General features: G+C 57.6%; 1 protein-coding gene across 28 annotated transcripts in view; it reads right to left on the minus strand.

Annotated features, from left to right (window-relative positions):
* TEX264 (testis expressed 264, ER-phagy receptor) overlaps positions 1–18,319 on the minus strand; it is a 30,221-nt gene that overhangs the window by 7,999 nt on the left and 3,903 nt on the right. For 13 of the 28 annotated variants that reach the window (XM_086367826.1, XM_086367822.1, XM_086367818.1 and 10 more), the window contains one exon: positions 8,675–8,896. The exons of 7 other annotated variants lie outside the window; for them this stretch is intronic. In XM_086367826.1, the coding sequence (XP_086223952.1) occupies positions 8,675–8,896 (222 nt within the window). Of the gene's footprint in view, positions 1–8,674; positions 8,897–17,199; positions 17,397–18,319 lie in introns of all 28 variants that reach the window. 8 more of the 28 variants (XM_086367846.1, XM_086367843.1, XM_086367840.1 and 5 more) reach the window with 1 other exon arrangement.

Genomic DNA, 18,319 nt, shown 5'->3' on the forward strand with positions numbered 1-18,319 from the left:
CCTAGGCCCAGAAACGCAGAAGGGCTGCTCTATCCACCTCCACCCCAACACAGCCCTCTACTTCCTGTCTCACTGGAGTGAGGGGCCCCGGGTCTTCCTGTTCACTCTGAGCGGCCCAGTCCGACCTGCCTCTCCATGCCAGTCTGGACAGCTGGGCAGCCACACAGCCAGCAAACAGCTGTTGCATCCCACCCGAGGTGCCGGCATCTCTTCACTGGGTGAAGTCAGGCATGCTCATTTTTAATTACACAGACACTGACGTGCACCCGCCTGCACACAGCAGTCCCTGCAAGTGGGGGCTCAGACCCTGGAGGCCCCTTAGGCAGCCGGTCTGTGCAAAGCGATGGGGGAGGCGCAGCAGGGGCTGCGGCTGGAACGTGGCACATTGTTATTATTCTGCCCAGGAACTTCTGTCAACTTCCCTCTCCCTGGATCCCTCTCACCCCCAGTGGGCCTTCCGGCCACCTCTGGCCCAGAACCCAAACCTGTCTGGGGCAGAAGGTGACAGCAGGAGACACTCCGGAGACCCTGAAGTGCTGACAGGGGAGCCATTAGAAGGGCTGGTGAGTCCCCTCTGGCCTGGAGCAGGAGGGCTCAGAGCTCTGCAAATGAGAGGCAAAGGAGAACAGGAATGAAGAGGGGCTGCTGGGAGCAACAGACCAGAGCAGGCACGAAGTGGCAGAAAGCGCTCCGAGCAGGAGCCCAGAGCCTTGGTCTGGCTATGGACAAATGGGCGGGTTCTCCCTCAGACTCAGTCTTTATTGTTTAGCTTCTGTGATCCCCTGGACTGAAGGCCACCAGGCTCCTCTGTCCATGGGATTCTCCAGGCAAGAATACTGGAGTGGGTTGCCAGTTCCTTCTTCAGGGGATCTTCCCGACCCAAGGATCAAACCCTTGTCTCCTGAATTGCAGGCGGATTCTTTATTGCTAAGCCACCAAAGATGTCTGGGTCTCAATCTGCCCAACTGTAAAATGAAAGAGACTAAACAGATGATCTCAAAAGTGAGGAACTGGAAGAGATGAGTAAAAACCCTACCACTTAAAGATAGGACAATTGTGTGTCTGGAAAACTGAAGAAGAATCAATGGAGAAACTACCACAAACATTAAGCTCACAATATTAACAAAAGCACAACCCGTTTGTCTTTGCACTCGCCAGCTAGTTAGAAGATAAAACAGAAGCAAGAGATGAAGACCCTCTTGGGGTCAGGTCTCACCGAGGGCTGAAAGGCCCGCCCTGCCCCCAATGGCAGGGGAAGGCAGAGGAGCCAGGCCTGGATGGGGCAGGAGTCTGGGGAAGACTGCAGACAGGGGAAGGTGTGAGGGAGCGCGGGGCGCTGTGCCTGGCACCCCAGCCTGCTGTGCCTGCTACCGCCACTGCCTGAAAACTTTTCATTTTCACCTCAGAACCGGCAGCTTGCCATGCAATTTACACCTCTGCTCATATCCCTACACACCCAGGCCCTGGCTTCCTGGGCAGCCCAGGAGGGGGACCTCAGCAGCAGTGGAGACTAGGGTGGCTGGGGTATGGAGAAGCTGAGGAGGGTGGTTCCCTCTAGGCAGGCATGGGGGCACAGGCCCTTACGCACCTAATACCTGGGTCAATTGGGAAGGCCCTGACCCACAGCCACGCCCAGCCTTTCCCCAGGGTCCACATGGCCAATACTCAATCCCAGCTCGGCCCTGCTCTGGCCTTCTGGGCCCTTGTGCAGCAGGAGCAGATGGCTGAGGAGTCGTGGGGGTGAGGACCCCCAAGGGCAGCTTGCGGGTTCAGACCCGGGATCCTACCACTCTCCTTTCCAATCTGGAAGGGGAGCCACAGCCTCCTGGATGACACTGCTGCCGTGGCAGGCTCCACAGCCCACCCCGCTCCGAGATCCTGCCGCTGTCTGCAGCATCTGTGCAGTCAAGGACCTTGAGCCCCGTTCGGCTTATGAGCCAATGAAAATGTTGCTGATTGATTATCCACCAGCGGGAAGGCTGCTTGGTGCAGATGGAGCCATGAAGTCAGGCACCTGGGAGCCAAGAGCAATCAGCAAGTGCCAGAGGGAAGGACAGGTGGGCCACTGGGGACAGAGAAGCGGGGGAGAGGAAGAATCAGGGGAGGAGGAGAAGGCCCTGAATTTCTCATCTCCTCTCAGGGAAGACCCTCTTTCTGGAGCCTGAGGTTTCCTGTCTCCATATTCAGACAGGCAGTTTCTCCTGGTCTGAGGGCTCCACTAAAAGGCAGAGCTGTTCTGCTGTGGAGGGACCTCCCTCCTTGGAATCTCTCCTCCTTCCTTGTTCCTGGAATCCCAAGTTCTGTGGAGAAGAGTAGAAGAATTCTTCCCTGGGAAAAGCCCATCTGCCTGGGGAAGACTGCTCTCCTGGGACTGCTGACGGCGCAAGCCCACAGCACCATCCAGACAAGCCTCAGCCCCCAGGGTCCTGCAGGGCTGCCAAGCTACCATATCCGAGCTGGTATTTCGAGAGCGGTGGCTCCCACGCCCGCCCCAGCAAAGGCTGGCTTTTGCTTTCATTCCTGGGATAGGGCAGTGGGGAGGGGTGAAGCCAGAGATGCTGAGGAGCAGGTTCCAGGGCCCGGGCAGAGGGGAGAGCCTCAGCCTCCTGCGTGGGCTTCCCTACCTCTCAGCATCCAGGGACGACAGGGAAGCCAAGCCCCCGTGTGTGTGTGGGGGTCGGGGTGGAGGTCTCCTCCTGGCTCCGGGGAACCTGGGAATGGAGTCACTGCTGCTCTCTGCTGAACTGCTGGTACTGAGAGTCTGACTGCAGCCTCTGACTCTGCCTCTCCTCCCAGTGCTCAAGTCCTGTGGCAAAGCCAGCCTGGAAGCTGTCACTCATCTGCTCACATACCATCCGTGGCTCCCTAAACCCTGCAGGACCCAGCCTCATCTCTTGGGCCCAAATTCTTGCTCCTCCCCTGCACCCCGGCCACGGCGGATACACAAGCCATGCCGCATCACTGCCTCTGCCTGATCTGCCTTCCTACCTAGAGAATGCTACCCATCCTTCAAAGCTCAGCCCAAATTCCACCCTCTACCCTCAATGGTTGCTTTGCCTTTCCCAGTGAACCCACCTCTCCTGTCCCCACCCCGTGCCCCCGAGGCACGGCTAAGCCTTGTGGCTGGGAGAGCTGGTGGAAGGCGAGTGTCCTGGAGGCTTACCCTTCAGCCCCTGTCCTGGCGGTACTGAGCTGGGGCAGGCCAATGAGCAGATGGCAGCAGCATGGGGGCGAGCTGGCCCTGGAGCCCCAGGGAGGGAGCCTGGGAACGGAGACGCCGCCACCTCACTGAGGGTGAGGACGTGGCCCCAAGAGGCACGGCAGCAGCTGCTTCCTGTGCCAGAACAGCTGCCAAGGTCTCCCTTAACGAGTCCCTGCTGGGCAAATGGGCAGCCGGGCTCTTCCCGCCCCTGCTTCTGGCTCCCCCCGCCCCTGCTTCTGGCTCCCCCAGCAGGCTCCTAAATTGACAGCCTCGGCGCCTTACTCTGCCCACCAGGGCTGGAGACAGAGGGCTGAGTGGGTGTGAGGCCACCAGGCTGCTATCCCAGGCCCACTCTGGGGACCACTCCCAGCACAACCCAAGTTTGTGACGACTCCTCAGCCTCTGGGGCCCAGCCCCAATCATGGACAGGGCAGAGTGACAGAAGACATGCAGCCATCAGCGATCCTCTGTCCGGGGGAGACTCGGCCACTGCTTCAGCCCCGACCTTGAGTACCCTTCACTCCCCTGTCCTCAGTGTCCTCACTGGTAAAACAATGGGGACGCCGGCTTTGACTAGGATCCTGCGCCTGCTTCCCAGCTGCTTCCTCCAGGGCCCGAACAACGCCGCACAGAAGAGGGCTCAGTGAATAACTGGAGTACGTGACTGAGCCGAGATACCAGGAGGGCTTTTCCTACTGAAAATAAGGCTTGGAAACCCTCCCACAGTAGCTCAGCAAAGGTGATGGGCAGGGAAAGAGAGGACCCTAAATGCCATATCCTACGGGGGCTTCCTCACCTGGATTCCCGCCGCCAGGAGCACCCTGCACCCTACTGGCATTCTGGCCTCAGCGGGGTCTCAAACCGCCCCCATCACTGACTCCCTCAAAGTCACCTGGACAGGTCGAGGGAGAACAAACACAGGCGATCTGGAGCCACTGGACGGGACCAAGACTCTGACCATGGTGCTGGGAGCTGCCTCTCTGCCCACAGCCCTACAGGCTGACCACCTCTGCAGGCACCCCACGGAGGCCCCCGCTTCTCAGTTTTCAGCTGGCCATCCCTGGGCACTGGCAGCCTCTCACCCACCACTTGGAGTTCAAGCACAGCCCTTGCGGGGAGATCGCCACCTTGACCCTCCCCTGGGCTTCCTCCAGGTCCAGCTTCAGGCTCCCCCACAAAGTCCTCTTCTGGGAACCCTTCTGGCCCCAACCTGCACAAAGGATGAGCCCGGGCGCCTCCTCGCTCCACTCACACAGCAACTGCAGCAGCGTCCTCAGGACCTAGGACGGGCGTGTGGTCGACGGGGACGGAGGAGGCAGCTGCCCAATGATGCAGACGGAGGTTTTCAAACCAGGCAAGTCTCAGACATCCTCCTCCAAACAAAAGCTCAGGAGGTCACCTGACGTGTCAAACCCAGAGGCAGAGCTACCCCGGCTGAAGCAGGTAAAGGTCTGAGTGCGGCCCCTACACCTGGCTGCCAGCCGTGGGGGCACCAGAGCACAGAACCGAGGCTCCTGACCCCAGAATGGTTTGAGAACTGAGGTCTGGGGTCCCTGCTCATAGCTGTCCCTGGCAGGATAACCCCGTCAACCCAGCTATCCCAGGACTCTACCACCAAGCTTCCCCCACTGGGGGAACTATCCTGCTCTGCCTGTCACCCTTCTCCAATTTGATGCAGAAAGAGCCACTACCTGACCTCCAGGGCCTGCCTGCATTTCCCAGCCAAGCAGCCTCCACACAGACAATGCTCTGTCTCCCTAAATTCAAGAGATGTCCAGACTTCAAAAGGACCCTCTCTTGAAAACTCGGGGAAAGCAGAGACCTGGGGAAGGGGGTTTGTGGAAAAGATCATACATCCTGTTGGAAGTCAGGCACAGGGGGCTTTGCTGGCCAGTTTAACATTCCCAGTGATCTCCTCGCCAGCCACAGAAAGATAGGAGCCAAGTCTCAGTGACCTCACACACCATCCCACACAGGGACCCTGGGCCTCCAGCTCTGCTCTGGTCTATTTCGCGTGCCCCAAGCATTCCCTGGACGCTCGTTAAGACTGGTCCCACCTGGAGGTGAATTTTGAGACCTTTGTCTGCTGCTCTGGGCTGACATCCAGGGACTACCTCTTCTGTAGCCTTAGAATTTCAAGGGAGCTCAGTCCCCTCCTTCAGCTGACCGAGAACGCCCCTCCTGGCCTCAGGGCAGGGTCTCCTCCTGCCCTGGAGGCTTACTAATTCTCTGGACTGCAGAGGAGTGGCCTGACAGAGCTGAGGCATCTTCCACCAAGGGACCCCTCACACACGTGCTGTTCCAGAGTGCCTGGCCTGGGGCCCCAGTGGTTCCCATGGAGGAAGGTAGAGTCAAGCCCCTACAGCTTGCCAAGCTGGGAAAGCCTGGCCAGAGAGCCAGGGGCTTCCCCATAGACCACAGGGCTGGGATCCAGCCATCCTTCCAGAACCCCTCCAGAGGCCTGACTAGTGCTTCTCTCTGAGTTCCTCCCAGAGACCCCCAGGACCTTGCTGTTCCAGTGGACCAATCCTGTCCCCAGCTCAGAAACATCTCCTGCCACCAGGACAGCAGCTGCTCTCCAGGCCCCATCTGAGACTCTGAGATTGCACACCTTCCACCCTCACCCCAGCCTCTGGGGAAGCAGGTGAGCTTGCCTCCTCTGGCTACTGCTTCCCTCACCCCGCCCCCCGCCCCCGAAATAGAAAGCCGACCGGCTGCTGTCACTGTGATTGAAGCAACTCCGCAGCAGACCCAGCCTCCTCCAGAGAGAAGCCAGCCAGGTGGGGAGAGAAGACATGTGCACATGTATGTAATGTGTATACACGCGCACGCACGCGCACGCACACACACACAAACATACACACACGCACACACACAGGTAAAGGCAGCCAGCTGTCAGGGTTGGGAGAGTGGGAAGAGCCCAGAGTCTTTTCAGCATCCTCTCTTCTCTGGTCCCTGGGGGTCAGGGGGATGAGGAGAGCTGTGAGAGCGAGCCTTACATTCTCTGCAGTCACCCAGGCCAAGAGTCACAGGGCCAACCCCTGGCCACTGCAGGCGGAGACCAACCAAGAGAACCTGCCCCTTCCTCGTCTTTCACCTGGCTTTGTTGCCCAGGATGAAAGATCAGGCTGAACACAGGGGCAGAGGTGACCCCACCCCCAGAAACCAGCAGAGCAGCTGGGCCGTGCCTCCGCTGTGGGCAGCCCGGCGTCTCTCCCTCCCCCAGCTGGTGGCCCAGCCCACACAGCACGCCTCACAGACATCCCTGAAAAGCCCCTTGCACTGCCCGGCACCTGTGGCTTCCGCATCCCGGGCAGGAGAGGGGATGGTACACCCCCTGCTGCCGCCCTAGTCCCAGGAAAATTGAGCCGGGAGCACAGCTGACAGGCTCCCAGGGAGGTGGTGGTAGGGAGGAAGGGCTTTCATCAAAGAGGTGACGTCAGAACCAGGCAACTTGTGAAGCTGTCAGGGGCCGGGAAATGTGGACAAAGGTGCCTAAAAATAAACCCCTGAAGCCAAGAAAAGGCTTTGGTGGCTGAGTGGCTCGCCACCACACCACATGCCACACGTCCTGTTCTGAGGTCTGGAACCCAGAAAGTCTCTTCCCAGGGGTGCTCCCCCAGACTGGCCCTTGAATCTGAGGACGACGCAGACAGCACCGGAGACACCACACACCAGCCCCTCCTGGGGACCAACGCTGAGTAGGCCTCGGGCACTGATGCCTGCCTTCCTGCCCTCACCACCCGCCAGCCCCCCCAGGCCCCCTCACCCTGCCCCGGGCCTCCAGCCCACCCCCAGCCCCTGCGCCCTTCTGGCTGGCACCCTCCAGCACACCAAGGCGACCCTCCTCTGTCCTCCCCACGCCCCTTGCCCGCCACAGCGGCCCTCCTGCTTCTCCTCCCCCCCTGCCCCGCCCACCACGGCCACAACTGGCGATCCCGGGGCCCCACCTTTCGTTCCAGCCCTGACACAGACCCTCACACCCCCTTCACCAGGACGTGTCTGAGCCCCCCTCCCCCGCCACCGTCCATCGCCAAGGCCCTGTGTCATTTCCCAAGGTGCTTTGGAGAACAACAAGCCACCAGGTTCTCTCCAAACCGCCAGGGTCACATTCCTGTCAACTCTGTCCTCCTGTTCCCCAACCCTGGCCATGCTGGCCTTGCCCCCTGCACACCCTCTGCTGCCACGGCCGTCCTCCGGGGCAATGCTGTCAATAGGCGCATGTCGCCAAACATATCCACCCTCTGTTCCCAACCCTCTGTGAACCCCAGACTCCACACATCAGGGCAGACCCACACCCCGGCTGGGATGTCCCCCAGGCAGACCCCCCGACAGAGCCCACAGAGCTGGTTGCCCCTCACCTCCTCCCTCCGCCTCTCTTACGTCAGCGGAGAGCACCCTACGCGCTCACCCACCCACCCTGGCCAGAGGGGACTGTGGCGTGACTCTCCCACTCCTCCTCCCTCCAATCCAACCCACCCACAAAGTCAACAGTTCTACTTCCAAAAACAGACTGCACATCTCCACCCTTGTCTGCATCTCCGCAGCCACTGCCCCAGCCCAAGCTGCCACCATGCACGGCAGGACTCGTAAGAGCTTCTAAGCACCTCCGCCCGGCCCCCATAAGCCACAACCTGGGACCCGGATGAACGCTGTACAGACTTCCCACCGTCTTTAGAGCAAACCCATGTTCTTCATCCTTGCTCTGCTGAGAACATTCTTACCACCCCTTCAAGGGCTCTTCTAGGATTTTTCCCTGAGACGTTACGTTACCTCCTCCGAGAGGCCATCCCTGACCACTGTTCACTTGGTCTCCTCCCTTTTCTCATCCTCCTCCTTCCTAGTACACACCCCACTTTTGTCTGACGTTATCACCCATCTCCACCGCCTCACTGTGAACACCTATTTCACACACCAGGATCTCACACCACGTCCAGCATAGCACCTGGCATAGACATTCAACAAATACAAGGCGAACAGATGAATAAGCCATCACTTCCAAGCCCAAATCGGGGTCATTTCCCTAGCACCCAAGTTTCCAAATGTTTTAGAGAAGGAGGAGGAATTTACAGAAGGGAAAGTCTGTCTCGGGGCCTTGGTCTGCGAGCCTCCAGCAGGATGGGGCAGGGTGGGCCTGGAGTGGGAGCTGAACACTAAGGATGTCTCTGGTCCAAGTCAGAGCTTAAAGGACAAGGCTGGATTTCTGAACAAATTCCCCATGCTCCTGGGAGATGCTTGGGGCCCACAAGGTCTTGGGTATGTAGAAGAAATGTCGGTAGCCTCTGCCCGTCTTCCTAGCTCCACAGGCACCTGCTCCGTGAGGTGCCACCCTCCCCAAACCACCTTTCCCCTCAGGCGAGGCAGGCCTCCCAGCTCCCACTCAAAGGACTGGCTGTACACACACGCACGCGCACGCGCACACACACACACACACACACACACACACACACACACACCAGACTTGTGTCTCACCTTGATGTAGGCATCCAGGGCAGGATGGACCCGGTAGGGAACCAACCAGATGGACAGTGGGGTGGTGTAGGGGAAGGTGGCCGTCACCACATGGCTGGGCGCCGGGAAGGAGAACACCTTGAAGCCAAATTTCTGATAGAGTCGGATGAGCTCAGGGGAGGGTGACTCCTCACCTTCACTCAGAATGCTGCCCACTGCACAGCGGCACTTTTCAGGGGGCACCTGGGGAGGCAGAGCAGGGGTGTCAGGGCTGGCGAAGGAAGGAGGCCCACAAGCCTCTTGCATCCTGGCTTCTGGGCCAGCTGGGGCATGGGGGAGCTACCAGCTCCAACAAGCCACACAGCCCAGACCCCACAATGGAGCTGACAGTTTTCCTGCTGAAACCCAGGCCTGTGGCATCCTGTCTCATCCATCCTCCACTGCCCAGGGCAGGCCCCTGCTGGCTGCAAAGAAGCCACAGGAGCACTGGTCAGGAAGCAGAGTGAGATCCTCGGCCCTAGGGTCTCAGGCAGGGCTGGCCCCCATCACCAGGGCCTCCGTACCTCTGCTCCAACCCACGCCCCTTCCTAAACCCTGCCCCACTTCCCAAGCCCCTTCTTGGCTGAGAATGCTGGTTCCCTCCAAGCCTCTCTGGGCCCCTAGTACCTATACCTCACTGCGCTCTGCTCCCCTCCCTCCCCTGGCTCCCACAAACTGCAGCCAGATAAGGGCTCCCAGGCTCTGAGACCTCCTAGGGTTGACTCCAGGCCTGCAAAACCCAGCACTTGCTTTTCCTCCTGGCATCAAGGGGCCCCGGTGTGTCTCACCTCCTGCCTCCTGAATCTACACCAGCCCCCAGACCTGGGGCTCTCTGTCCCGGGTTTCCCTTGATCAGAAGGCCCTCCTCGGGGCCCACTAACCCCTCCGTTTAAACTCCTTCTACCTGCACGTTCACTCTCCTCAGCCTGCCATCCCAGTACCATGGAGTCATGTTTGCCTGTCTCTGCCCGCTGATGGCCCTTTCCAGGCCCGGTCAACAGTCCCCTAAGGGACCCTCAGCCCTGCCCCACCTTTCTGTTCTGGCCAAATCAGCCCTGACCCTGGAGTGTCACTTTGGCTGAAGTGGACACTGAATCCCACCTCTGCATAGTCCCTGGGGGTCACCCCAACTCTCTGCAGCTTGGTTCCCTTAAATCCTATGTCATTAGGCATAGCTCAGGGCTTCGGGGGCAGGCAATATGGGGCAGTGGTCAGGACCACAGCTTCTGGAGAGAGGGAGGCCCACGTGTGAATCTCGAGTCCTGTGTTCTGGATGAGTCCCTTGGTTTCCTGAAGCCCACTGCCTAGATAACAACTTACAGAACTGTATTAAATGAGACACTTCCCAGGAGGCCTTAGCATGGTCTGGCACTTGTCATGGTCCACATGACAAGTGCTCCCTGCTTGTCAGTTATAGTAGCTATGACACAGGCCAAACAAGAGGTAACCACTGGCCTAGAATGCCCATTTACCCAAACCTCTGAACGTGTAGCTCCTCCTCGCCCATCCTTCAGGCCCAAACACCCTCTTGGACAGCCTTACCAGGGTGGCTCGACGGCAGCCCCGTGCTGTAAACTGCTGCCTGCCTCAAGTCTACCTTGCATCACTTCTCTCAACCCAACGCGTCTGCCACCGTCTCCAGAGCTGAGACTGCTGCAATACCACCTCTTGTCTCTAGATGGTGCAACTGCTCCATTCACACCCAAGACTTGAGGATGGCTAGAATGCCAGGCAGCTACAGAGGGCAGGTCTCAGACAGACCAAAGGACTGTGCCTGTGCCGAAGCCCATCTTCATGTTCCTAACCTAGTGACCTATGCCTTACAAAAGAAACATCTACCACAGGCTAAACAGAGAAATGGATGGAAAGCCAACTGACAGTCCCCTCTCCAGCCCCTGGCCTACCTGGGTTTGGGCCCCACGGTCTTGATCACCTCAGTGGCTCCAGCTCCAATCCTCCTCAGCCCCCCAAAGGCACCAGGACACTGTGATCATCCTGCTTAGCACCTCTCAATGGATCCTCCCAATTCACCTCTATCTAAGATGAAACTCCTGAGGCCCACATGCAAGGCTGTCTCAGAGCAGTCCACACTCAGTGTGTTGTGTACACACTGCCCGGCTCTGTCCATACACTCACCGAGCACTCTTTCTCTGCATCCCTAGCCCTGAGTAGGGGCCGAAACCCAGGTGGGCAGGCGCCCACTAAGCATCTGAGTGGCAGAGGGAGAGACAAATCCAGACTCTGGCCAGCCAGCCTTGCCAGCCTCCTCTCCCACCACACCCCCACACATGCCCACATGGAACTATTTGCAGCTCGCCAAACATGCCACATCCTCCCATGCTTCCTCCCTTTGCGTAGGCTACTTCCTCTGCCTGGAATGTCCTCCTAACCCTATTTCTGAGTCCCTTCTGCCTGGGAAACTCCCCCATCCTTCAAGATTCAGCTCAACCCTCCTCTGAAAGCTTCTGCTGCTCCCCGCTGGGCATTCCCTCCTCTCTGACCCCCAAATGTCCACTGCAGGGAACAGGTCTCATGCTGCCTGTAATCGGTGGCCTCTCCCTCTCCCCACCACTCCAGACCTCCAGGCAGAAGGAAAGTTCTTCAGCGACAGTACAGGTATGCCTACATGCACACACATGCACATATGGGCTCTGCATCATGAGCAAACCTCTGCTCCCTCCACTTTGATAAAGGAGGAACTCTTGTCATCGGGGAGGGAGGCAGCCAGTAAGGAGACAGAGCTCCTGAAATCCTGGGCACAAGTGCTCCTTTCCTGCCTAGGGACCTTTTCAATTCTATGTGAGAAAACTTCCTGCCCCTCCCCTGTCCGAGGGGCTAAGGGGCAGCCTAGGAAGTTACCCAGCACGCCCACCACCTGCTGAGCAGCCCCATACCAAGAGGAGTTGGGAGCCAGCTGAACCAGGCACCAGCAAGGAAGAGACAGGACAGGTCCTAAGACCAGCTGGGCAGTGGCAAGATTGGTCTCAGAGCAGGGGAAGGCTTTCCTGGGCTCCCAGGACAGCCCAGGCCTTCCCTCAGGGGAATGGCTCACTGAGGCTGTCAAAGGCCCAAAGAGGAGGAGTGTCCTGATGGCTGGAAATCCCACCCCCCGTGGTTCAATGCAGTATCCTTATTGGGCCTGACCTTCGGAGGGCAGCCTGGGCCTTCCAGGTCTAAAGGCCTTCTCCCTTTCCTCCCCGTATGGATCATTTGGGTAGCTAAGCTCAGAACAAGAGCTGGTGCTCAGAACTAGCACCAGCAAGGAACCATACCAGGGAGACAGGGTGGCGGCCAGACCCACCACCAACTTGGCTAAGTGAGGGGCCCATCCAGAATCTGCCCTCAGAGCACAAGTGCTAGGAAAGAGATCCCAGAGTACCTCCTTCAGGTTGTGAGGCCTCCTGAGCCCTAGCCCGGTGAGAAAAGGGCTTGGAGCCTACAGCTTTCGAGTACAATCTGACCCCACTGCCCCTTCTGGAAAGGCCTTGCAGTACCCTGCTGTGTGATATCAGTGAAGAGATAGTCCCTGCCTGGCCAGGACCTCAGTGAATCTGGAAAGTGGACAAGATCAATAAATTTCAGGATCCAGGGAGGAAAAATGGTTTCAGCTAGCCCAGACCAAACCCAGCCCTCAGGATCAATAGGAATGGCCCGCCTGAGGTCTCTAGCCTGCATAAGCTGACTGGGACAGCCGCACTGTCCACCAGGCCCAGGCCCAGAAGGCTTCCTAAACTCCTTCCTGGCCAGCCCACCCAGCCCAGAGCTGCCAGGGAATGGGAGCAGTGGGGCAAGGCCCTTCACTTGCACGGGTGCCCCCTGTAGAAGAGATCAGCCACCCCTGTCCATTACTAGAGGGTGAATGGTAGGTTCGTACTCTCCTGGGCGTTGCAGGTCAACATGACAAGCCCCCAGATCCAACCTCCCTGAGAAGCTCAGGCCCAAAGGCACGGTGGAACTGGCACTAAGCAGGAAATGGGTGACACAGACAACCGGGTCAGAGCACAGGACCCACACTTCAGGCTTGAGGGGAGGGAAGTCAGTAGGATGCCACCATCCAGAGGGGGGGTCCAGGGGCTGCTGGGAGCTCCCACCTAGAAGTCTTTCAGGGCCTTTCTATTTTCACCCCCAAGCATAATCCTAAGGATGTCAGCTGGCATCTGACAAGGTGCTCACCATTGGCCTCAGTTGCTGCCTTCTAGGCATCAGCTCATTATATCCCTGAGACCCAGGGAGTAAAGCTGTTCAGCAAAGGGCATCCAGCAAGGCAATGTTGGCATCAGGGTTCAAACCCAGGCAGACTGACTCCAGGCCCATGCCACATACAATCCACAGCCACTGGGGAGCCCAAGAAATAGGCCTTACCGAGGAATGGCCTGGGGTTTCCCAAGTGGCGATAGGGGTAAAGAATCTGCCTGCCTCTACAGGAGATGGAAGAGATGCGGGTTCAATCCCTGGTCGGGAAGATACCCTGGAGTAGGAAATGGTACCTCACTCCATTATTCTTGCCTGGAAAATCCCATGGACAGAGGAGTCTGGTGGGCTACAGTCCACGGGGTCACAAAGAGACGACTCAATGACTGAGCACAGGGCGGAATGGCCTGCATAATGGTTTCTCCCCACATTGCACCTTCTCACATGGCCCAGGACATCTGCAGAAGGCCAGGCCACAGGCAAGCAGAGTACCTAAAAGCATCAAGTCTTCATGGCATAAGGCCCTCAGAAGTGCATAAGTGGGTGGGTGGGTGGGTGTGTATGTGCATGTGCCAAGATTCTAAGCCCCTAATAGGAGCTGGGTATTTGGCCTTATCTAGTCCCCCCCGAAGAAAGCTAAAATTCTGAAGCAGAGAAAGACCATGGGACTTGCTCAGGCACACGCTGGTAAGCAATGGAGCCTTGATTCCAACCCCAAAGGATAAGTCCAAAGCCCTTTCCTCCACTCCTCGCCCCTTCTCCTTCCCAAGGCCAGCTCTGTTGGGCAGTGAGTCTCGCCTTTCTACAGCTGCCTACAGTTAACCTGCCGTGAGCAAAGACCTGCACTATCGCCACAGGATAGCTGGGTGACGATGGTCTGGGCCTTCAGGAAGCGCCAGCTCAGTCCACATCCCCCTTGCCTGTCCTGAGGGTGCAGTCCTAGGAAATCCTCCTCCCTCACCCTGCCCTTCTCAGGCTCCACGTGGCCTCAGTGCCTTCAGGGAGAGCAGGGGCCCCCATCCCCATACACACCGAAGAGAAAATACAGCACAGGCCAACGCCAGAAAACTCTTACTCAGCCCCTGAAGATTTGGTGACCCCTGGGCCGACTCTCAAAGAGACTAGAGGGAGAAAGAAACTTCAGTGTGGTCCGGCTTGCTAAAGGGGCCTCCCCAGTGGCTCATCCATAACGAATCTGCCTGCCAACACAAGAGATGCAGGTTCAATCCCTGCGTTGGGAAGATCCCCTGGAGAAGGAAATGGCAACCCGTTCCAGTATTCTTGCCTGGGAAATCCCATGGACAGAGGAGCCTAGTGGGATACGGTCCATGGCCTCACAGAGTCGGACACAACTGAGTGACTAAACAACAACAAGTTCACTAAAGGTAGAGCCCAAGCGCCACCAGTCCCCTCCCACACCCCCTCCATGCCTGGAGCAAGCACCCCCTCCTAGGCCTTGATCAGGTAAGCTGAACAGGCTGCCACGCCCCACTTGCCTCAGCCAAGCTCCCCACAAGGGTGGGCAGGCAGGTTACTTAAGCCCCAAATAGCAGCAGAGACGGCAGCAGCAGAGGGTGGGGCAGGAGGAGGAGGGCCAGGCTGTCAGACGGGACAGGCCCACAGGCACTGTGACAGCAGCCCGAACACTAGGGCCTGGTTACAGGTCAGAACTGGTCAGGATCAAACGAGGTGTGCAGGGTCCTCTCCAGCGCCTTGCCAACAACCAAGGCTCCCAGGGGGACCAGGCCTAGAAGGGGAGGCGAAAGTCACCGTCCAAGTAGGAGAGAGAGAGCAAGACAGAACTGTGCGTGTGCGTGCGCACGCGCGCACCACCAAGGCCCTCAGGGATGGAAAACAGAATGATTCCTCTGGCATCGCAAGAATCATTAACCCAGATCTATAGGCTCCTCCCATATAGAACTCCAAGATATAAGGCTGGCCAGCTAACATCCACACACAGACATGTCTCTCCAGGATACACACTCTCAAGCAGCATCTCACATGGAAGGGTCCACAGCAGTGCCACAGTCTTGCCTTGTTGGTGCCCTTTCCTGTGTTACTTCCTGGGCCCTGAGCCAGACCAGGGGAGCCTCGCCAGGCCTTTCTGAGGAACCAATCTCCCTCTGTCCAGCTGAGACTTGGAAGGGGCGTGGCTGGGAGCTGTCAGTCCACACCTCATGCGGGTAGCCACCCCTCACCTGGTCACTTACTGCCCCACTCACAGAGCCTGAAATAGCCTCACTCCCTCCCACACTCAGAGAAGCCAGGTTCTGGCTCCTGTTGTGTTGTGCTGGGCTGTGCTGGGGAGGGCAGAGTGGGGATGGGACACTCCAGAGCTCAGCCACATCCTGTCCCTTCCTCCTGTGAATCACAGCACGCAGGGCCCCATGCTGGACACTACTGTGCTGGGGGAGGCAGCCAGGGAGCAGAAAGCTTCGCTTCTCAGCCTTCCCCAGGACTGGAAGAGGCCTGTCCTTCAGGCTTCCCTGACACCCCTCACATCCATGGAGAGGGCCTGAGGGCTGCATCCCTTGGTCCCCACTGTGCACCAGTGCCCAAGACAGAGTGGCACAGACCAGATGCTCAAATATTTGTTAAATGCAAATAAAAACACATAAGTAAACTTGGTGAGAGAGTACTGCAGCATTTGCTAACTGACCATTAGTCTCCTCCCCTATGGTACCAGCAGTATGGACCAGGAGGCCTCAGTTCCCATGGACCAATCAGTCTGCGGTAGCCATGAGAACATGAGTCCTGGGGGTCCAGGGTCCCCTGAGCCTTCTAGGATCTCTGCCAGGCAGGTGAGCCATCCCAGGTGTCAGGATGTGACTCAGCTCTGAATGGGGACACAGGTTACTTCCCGAGTGACCCAGGACTGGGATAGACAGGATCAGAGGGGCAGCTCTATGTGTTCATTCTCTATGCCAACCCGATGGTCACAGCCAGGGCTAGGGCCTAGGCCTGGGTTATGAGTGCCCAGCCTAACAATTCTCATCACACCTAATCAGCATGAGTGTTTTTTCCACCCACTTTTTGTTGTTACAACTTCTGATCCTCAACCACAGCACCTCAAGGTGCTGTGCTGCGCTGTGCTTAGTCACCCAGTTGTGTCTGACTCTTCGATCCCAGGGACTATAGCCAGCCAGGCTCCTCTGTCCATGGAATTCTCCAGGCAAGAATACTGGAGTGGGTAGCCATGCCCTCCTCCAGGGGATCTTCCTAAACCAGGTATCAAACCCAGGTCTCCTGCATTGCGGGCAGATTCTTTACCAGCTGAGCTACTAGGGAATGCCTCACCTATGTCACTTGATTTAACCCTTGCCAGCTGACCTAAAAGCAGGTATTTTTAACATTACTCTGCAGATGAGGAAATGGAGGTTCAGACAGGTTATGTGGTATGCCCCAAATCACACAACAGGACAGTGGTGAGACAGAATCAGAACCCAGGACTGCTAACCTCAAGGCTGTGCTCTCAGGCCATGGGCCCTCAGACTGGTACCCAAGTCAGGATGTGCCTGGCTAAGCCTGGAAATCAAGACCCAGCCCAGAGAGTCTGTCACACCCCCAGGAGAGCTGTATGGTTGGCTTCCTGGAGGTGGCTGGGTTAGGAGGCCACGGGGAGGGCGTCCCATGCCAGGATTCTTCTACCTCACTCTTCCCTGAGCCAGCCTTTGGCAATGACTCAAAGGTACCACAGCCCTCTCCCATTCTGGAATTAACACCTCCAACCCAAGCGGTAACATACGGCTTCTGGAACAGGACATGCTGATGAGGAAAGAGACACTGCAAGGACCCTTGTCCCTCCTACTGAGCTCCTGCAGAGGGTTCCAACTGGGTCAGATGTGGGAGGAGGGGCAGGGGCCAGGGGAAGGTAGCGGAGAGACTTACACAGCAGAGCCCGGCAAGGGTGGGGGTCCGGCGTCTGGTCTAGGAGCTTCCCGCAGCCCAGAGCCGCTCCATCCCACTTGGGTCTCAGTGCCATCTCCCGGTCACGTGACCTCGAAACTTCCATGTCTACTCATCCCTCAACCAGGCCATGTCACCTCTCACCTGGACTCAGCCCAGTCTCAATGGCCCCCTGCCGCGTCTCCTCCCCTTGCCATGTACTCAGCTTCCTAAATCAGAGATGGCAAACTGTGCCTTACCTGTCCTCCCATCCCACTCTTCCTCCCACTGCCTGACCCAGCCAAGCCTTCTCCATCGCTCTCCACCCACCACGTGTTCACTTGCCGCACTTCTTCCATCATCCTACATCTGCAGGCCTGTGCTCTGCAGTTCCCTTAGCCAGAAGCCCCTTCCCAGTAAAGTAAAATTACCCTCATGGCAGACCTCCTCTCTGAGCCTCCATGGTAGACTTGAGGCAAATCCACAGCTCAAAGTTCCATGAACACTGATCACAGTGCAGTGTCTTGCTGGACATTTATGTTTATAGGGCTGACTTGCCAACCCCACAAAGTTTCCTGAGGGCAGGGCCAGGTCTGTTCATCTCCAGAGTGCAGGTGTCGAGCAGAACCTGGCACAGAGAGGGAGTCAGCATATCCCTGTTCCGACTGAGCACCCCAGTGAGGCCCGCTCAGCACGCAGTGTGGAGGCTACAGGCCTTGCCCACTTGAGCTCTCCAGGCAAGGAAACCAGAGCTGGGGGTTCCCAACACCTGGTTTGCCAAGACTCAGAGCTGCCAGCCCATGCAGCAGTGGGCAGCACCACCCCACAGCATGGCAGGAGGCCACATTGGTGAGCCCTGACTCACCACAGGCTGTAAGTACAGTCAGACACCCACAGGGTGCCCGTGATGCCAGGTTAGTCTCTGACCCCAGCATCCCGGACAGCTCACCACGCTCCAGTTGCCCCCAAGGCCCTCTCTGAACTAGGCAGCTTGACATCCAAAGAAATACCTTGTCCCTGGGTGAGGGACCATCATAAAGACTATAAGATTTTATTTTCTTTCAAAAGAAGAGCTGAAAGAGGGAAGGCAAAGAAACAAGTGTGTGTGTGTATGTGTGTATGTGTGTTTTAGTCGCTCACTGTGTCCAACTCTTTGCTTTACCATGGCCTGTAGTCCACCAGGCTCTTCTATCCATGGAATTCTCCAGGCAAGAATACTGGAGTTGAGTAGCCATTCCCTTCTCCAGGGGATTTTCCCAACCCAGGGATTGAACCCGGGTCTCCTGCATTGCAGGCAGATTCTTTACCTTCTGAGCCACCAGGAAAGACCCCAAAGAAACAAGATACAACTCCAAAGAGAGGGCAGAGTCTGAATGGCCTGGCTTTAAAATGCTGGCTTCAAATGGGAATGAAAGAAGGCCAGAAGAGGAAACAATAGAGCAAAGACCCGGCAGAGCCTAGGGATTCACAGTGGCACTCAGAAGTTAGGGAAGACAGGGAAATTAGACTTGGACAAGTAGAAAGCCAGTATATGGATGCGTGGAGCAGAAG

This window comes from Bos grunniens, chromosome 22, assembly GCF_055505025.1.
Source record: "Bos grunniens cultivar Pamir isolate PY7600 chromosome 22, Bosgru_T2T1.0, whole genome shotgun sequence".
NCBI classification, from domain to species: domain Eukaryota; kingdom Metazoa; phylum Chordata; class Mammalia; order Artiodactyla; family Bovidae; genus Bos; species Bos grunniens.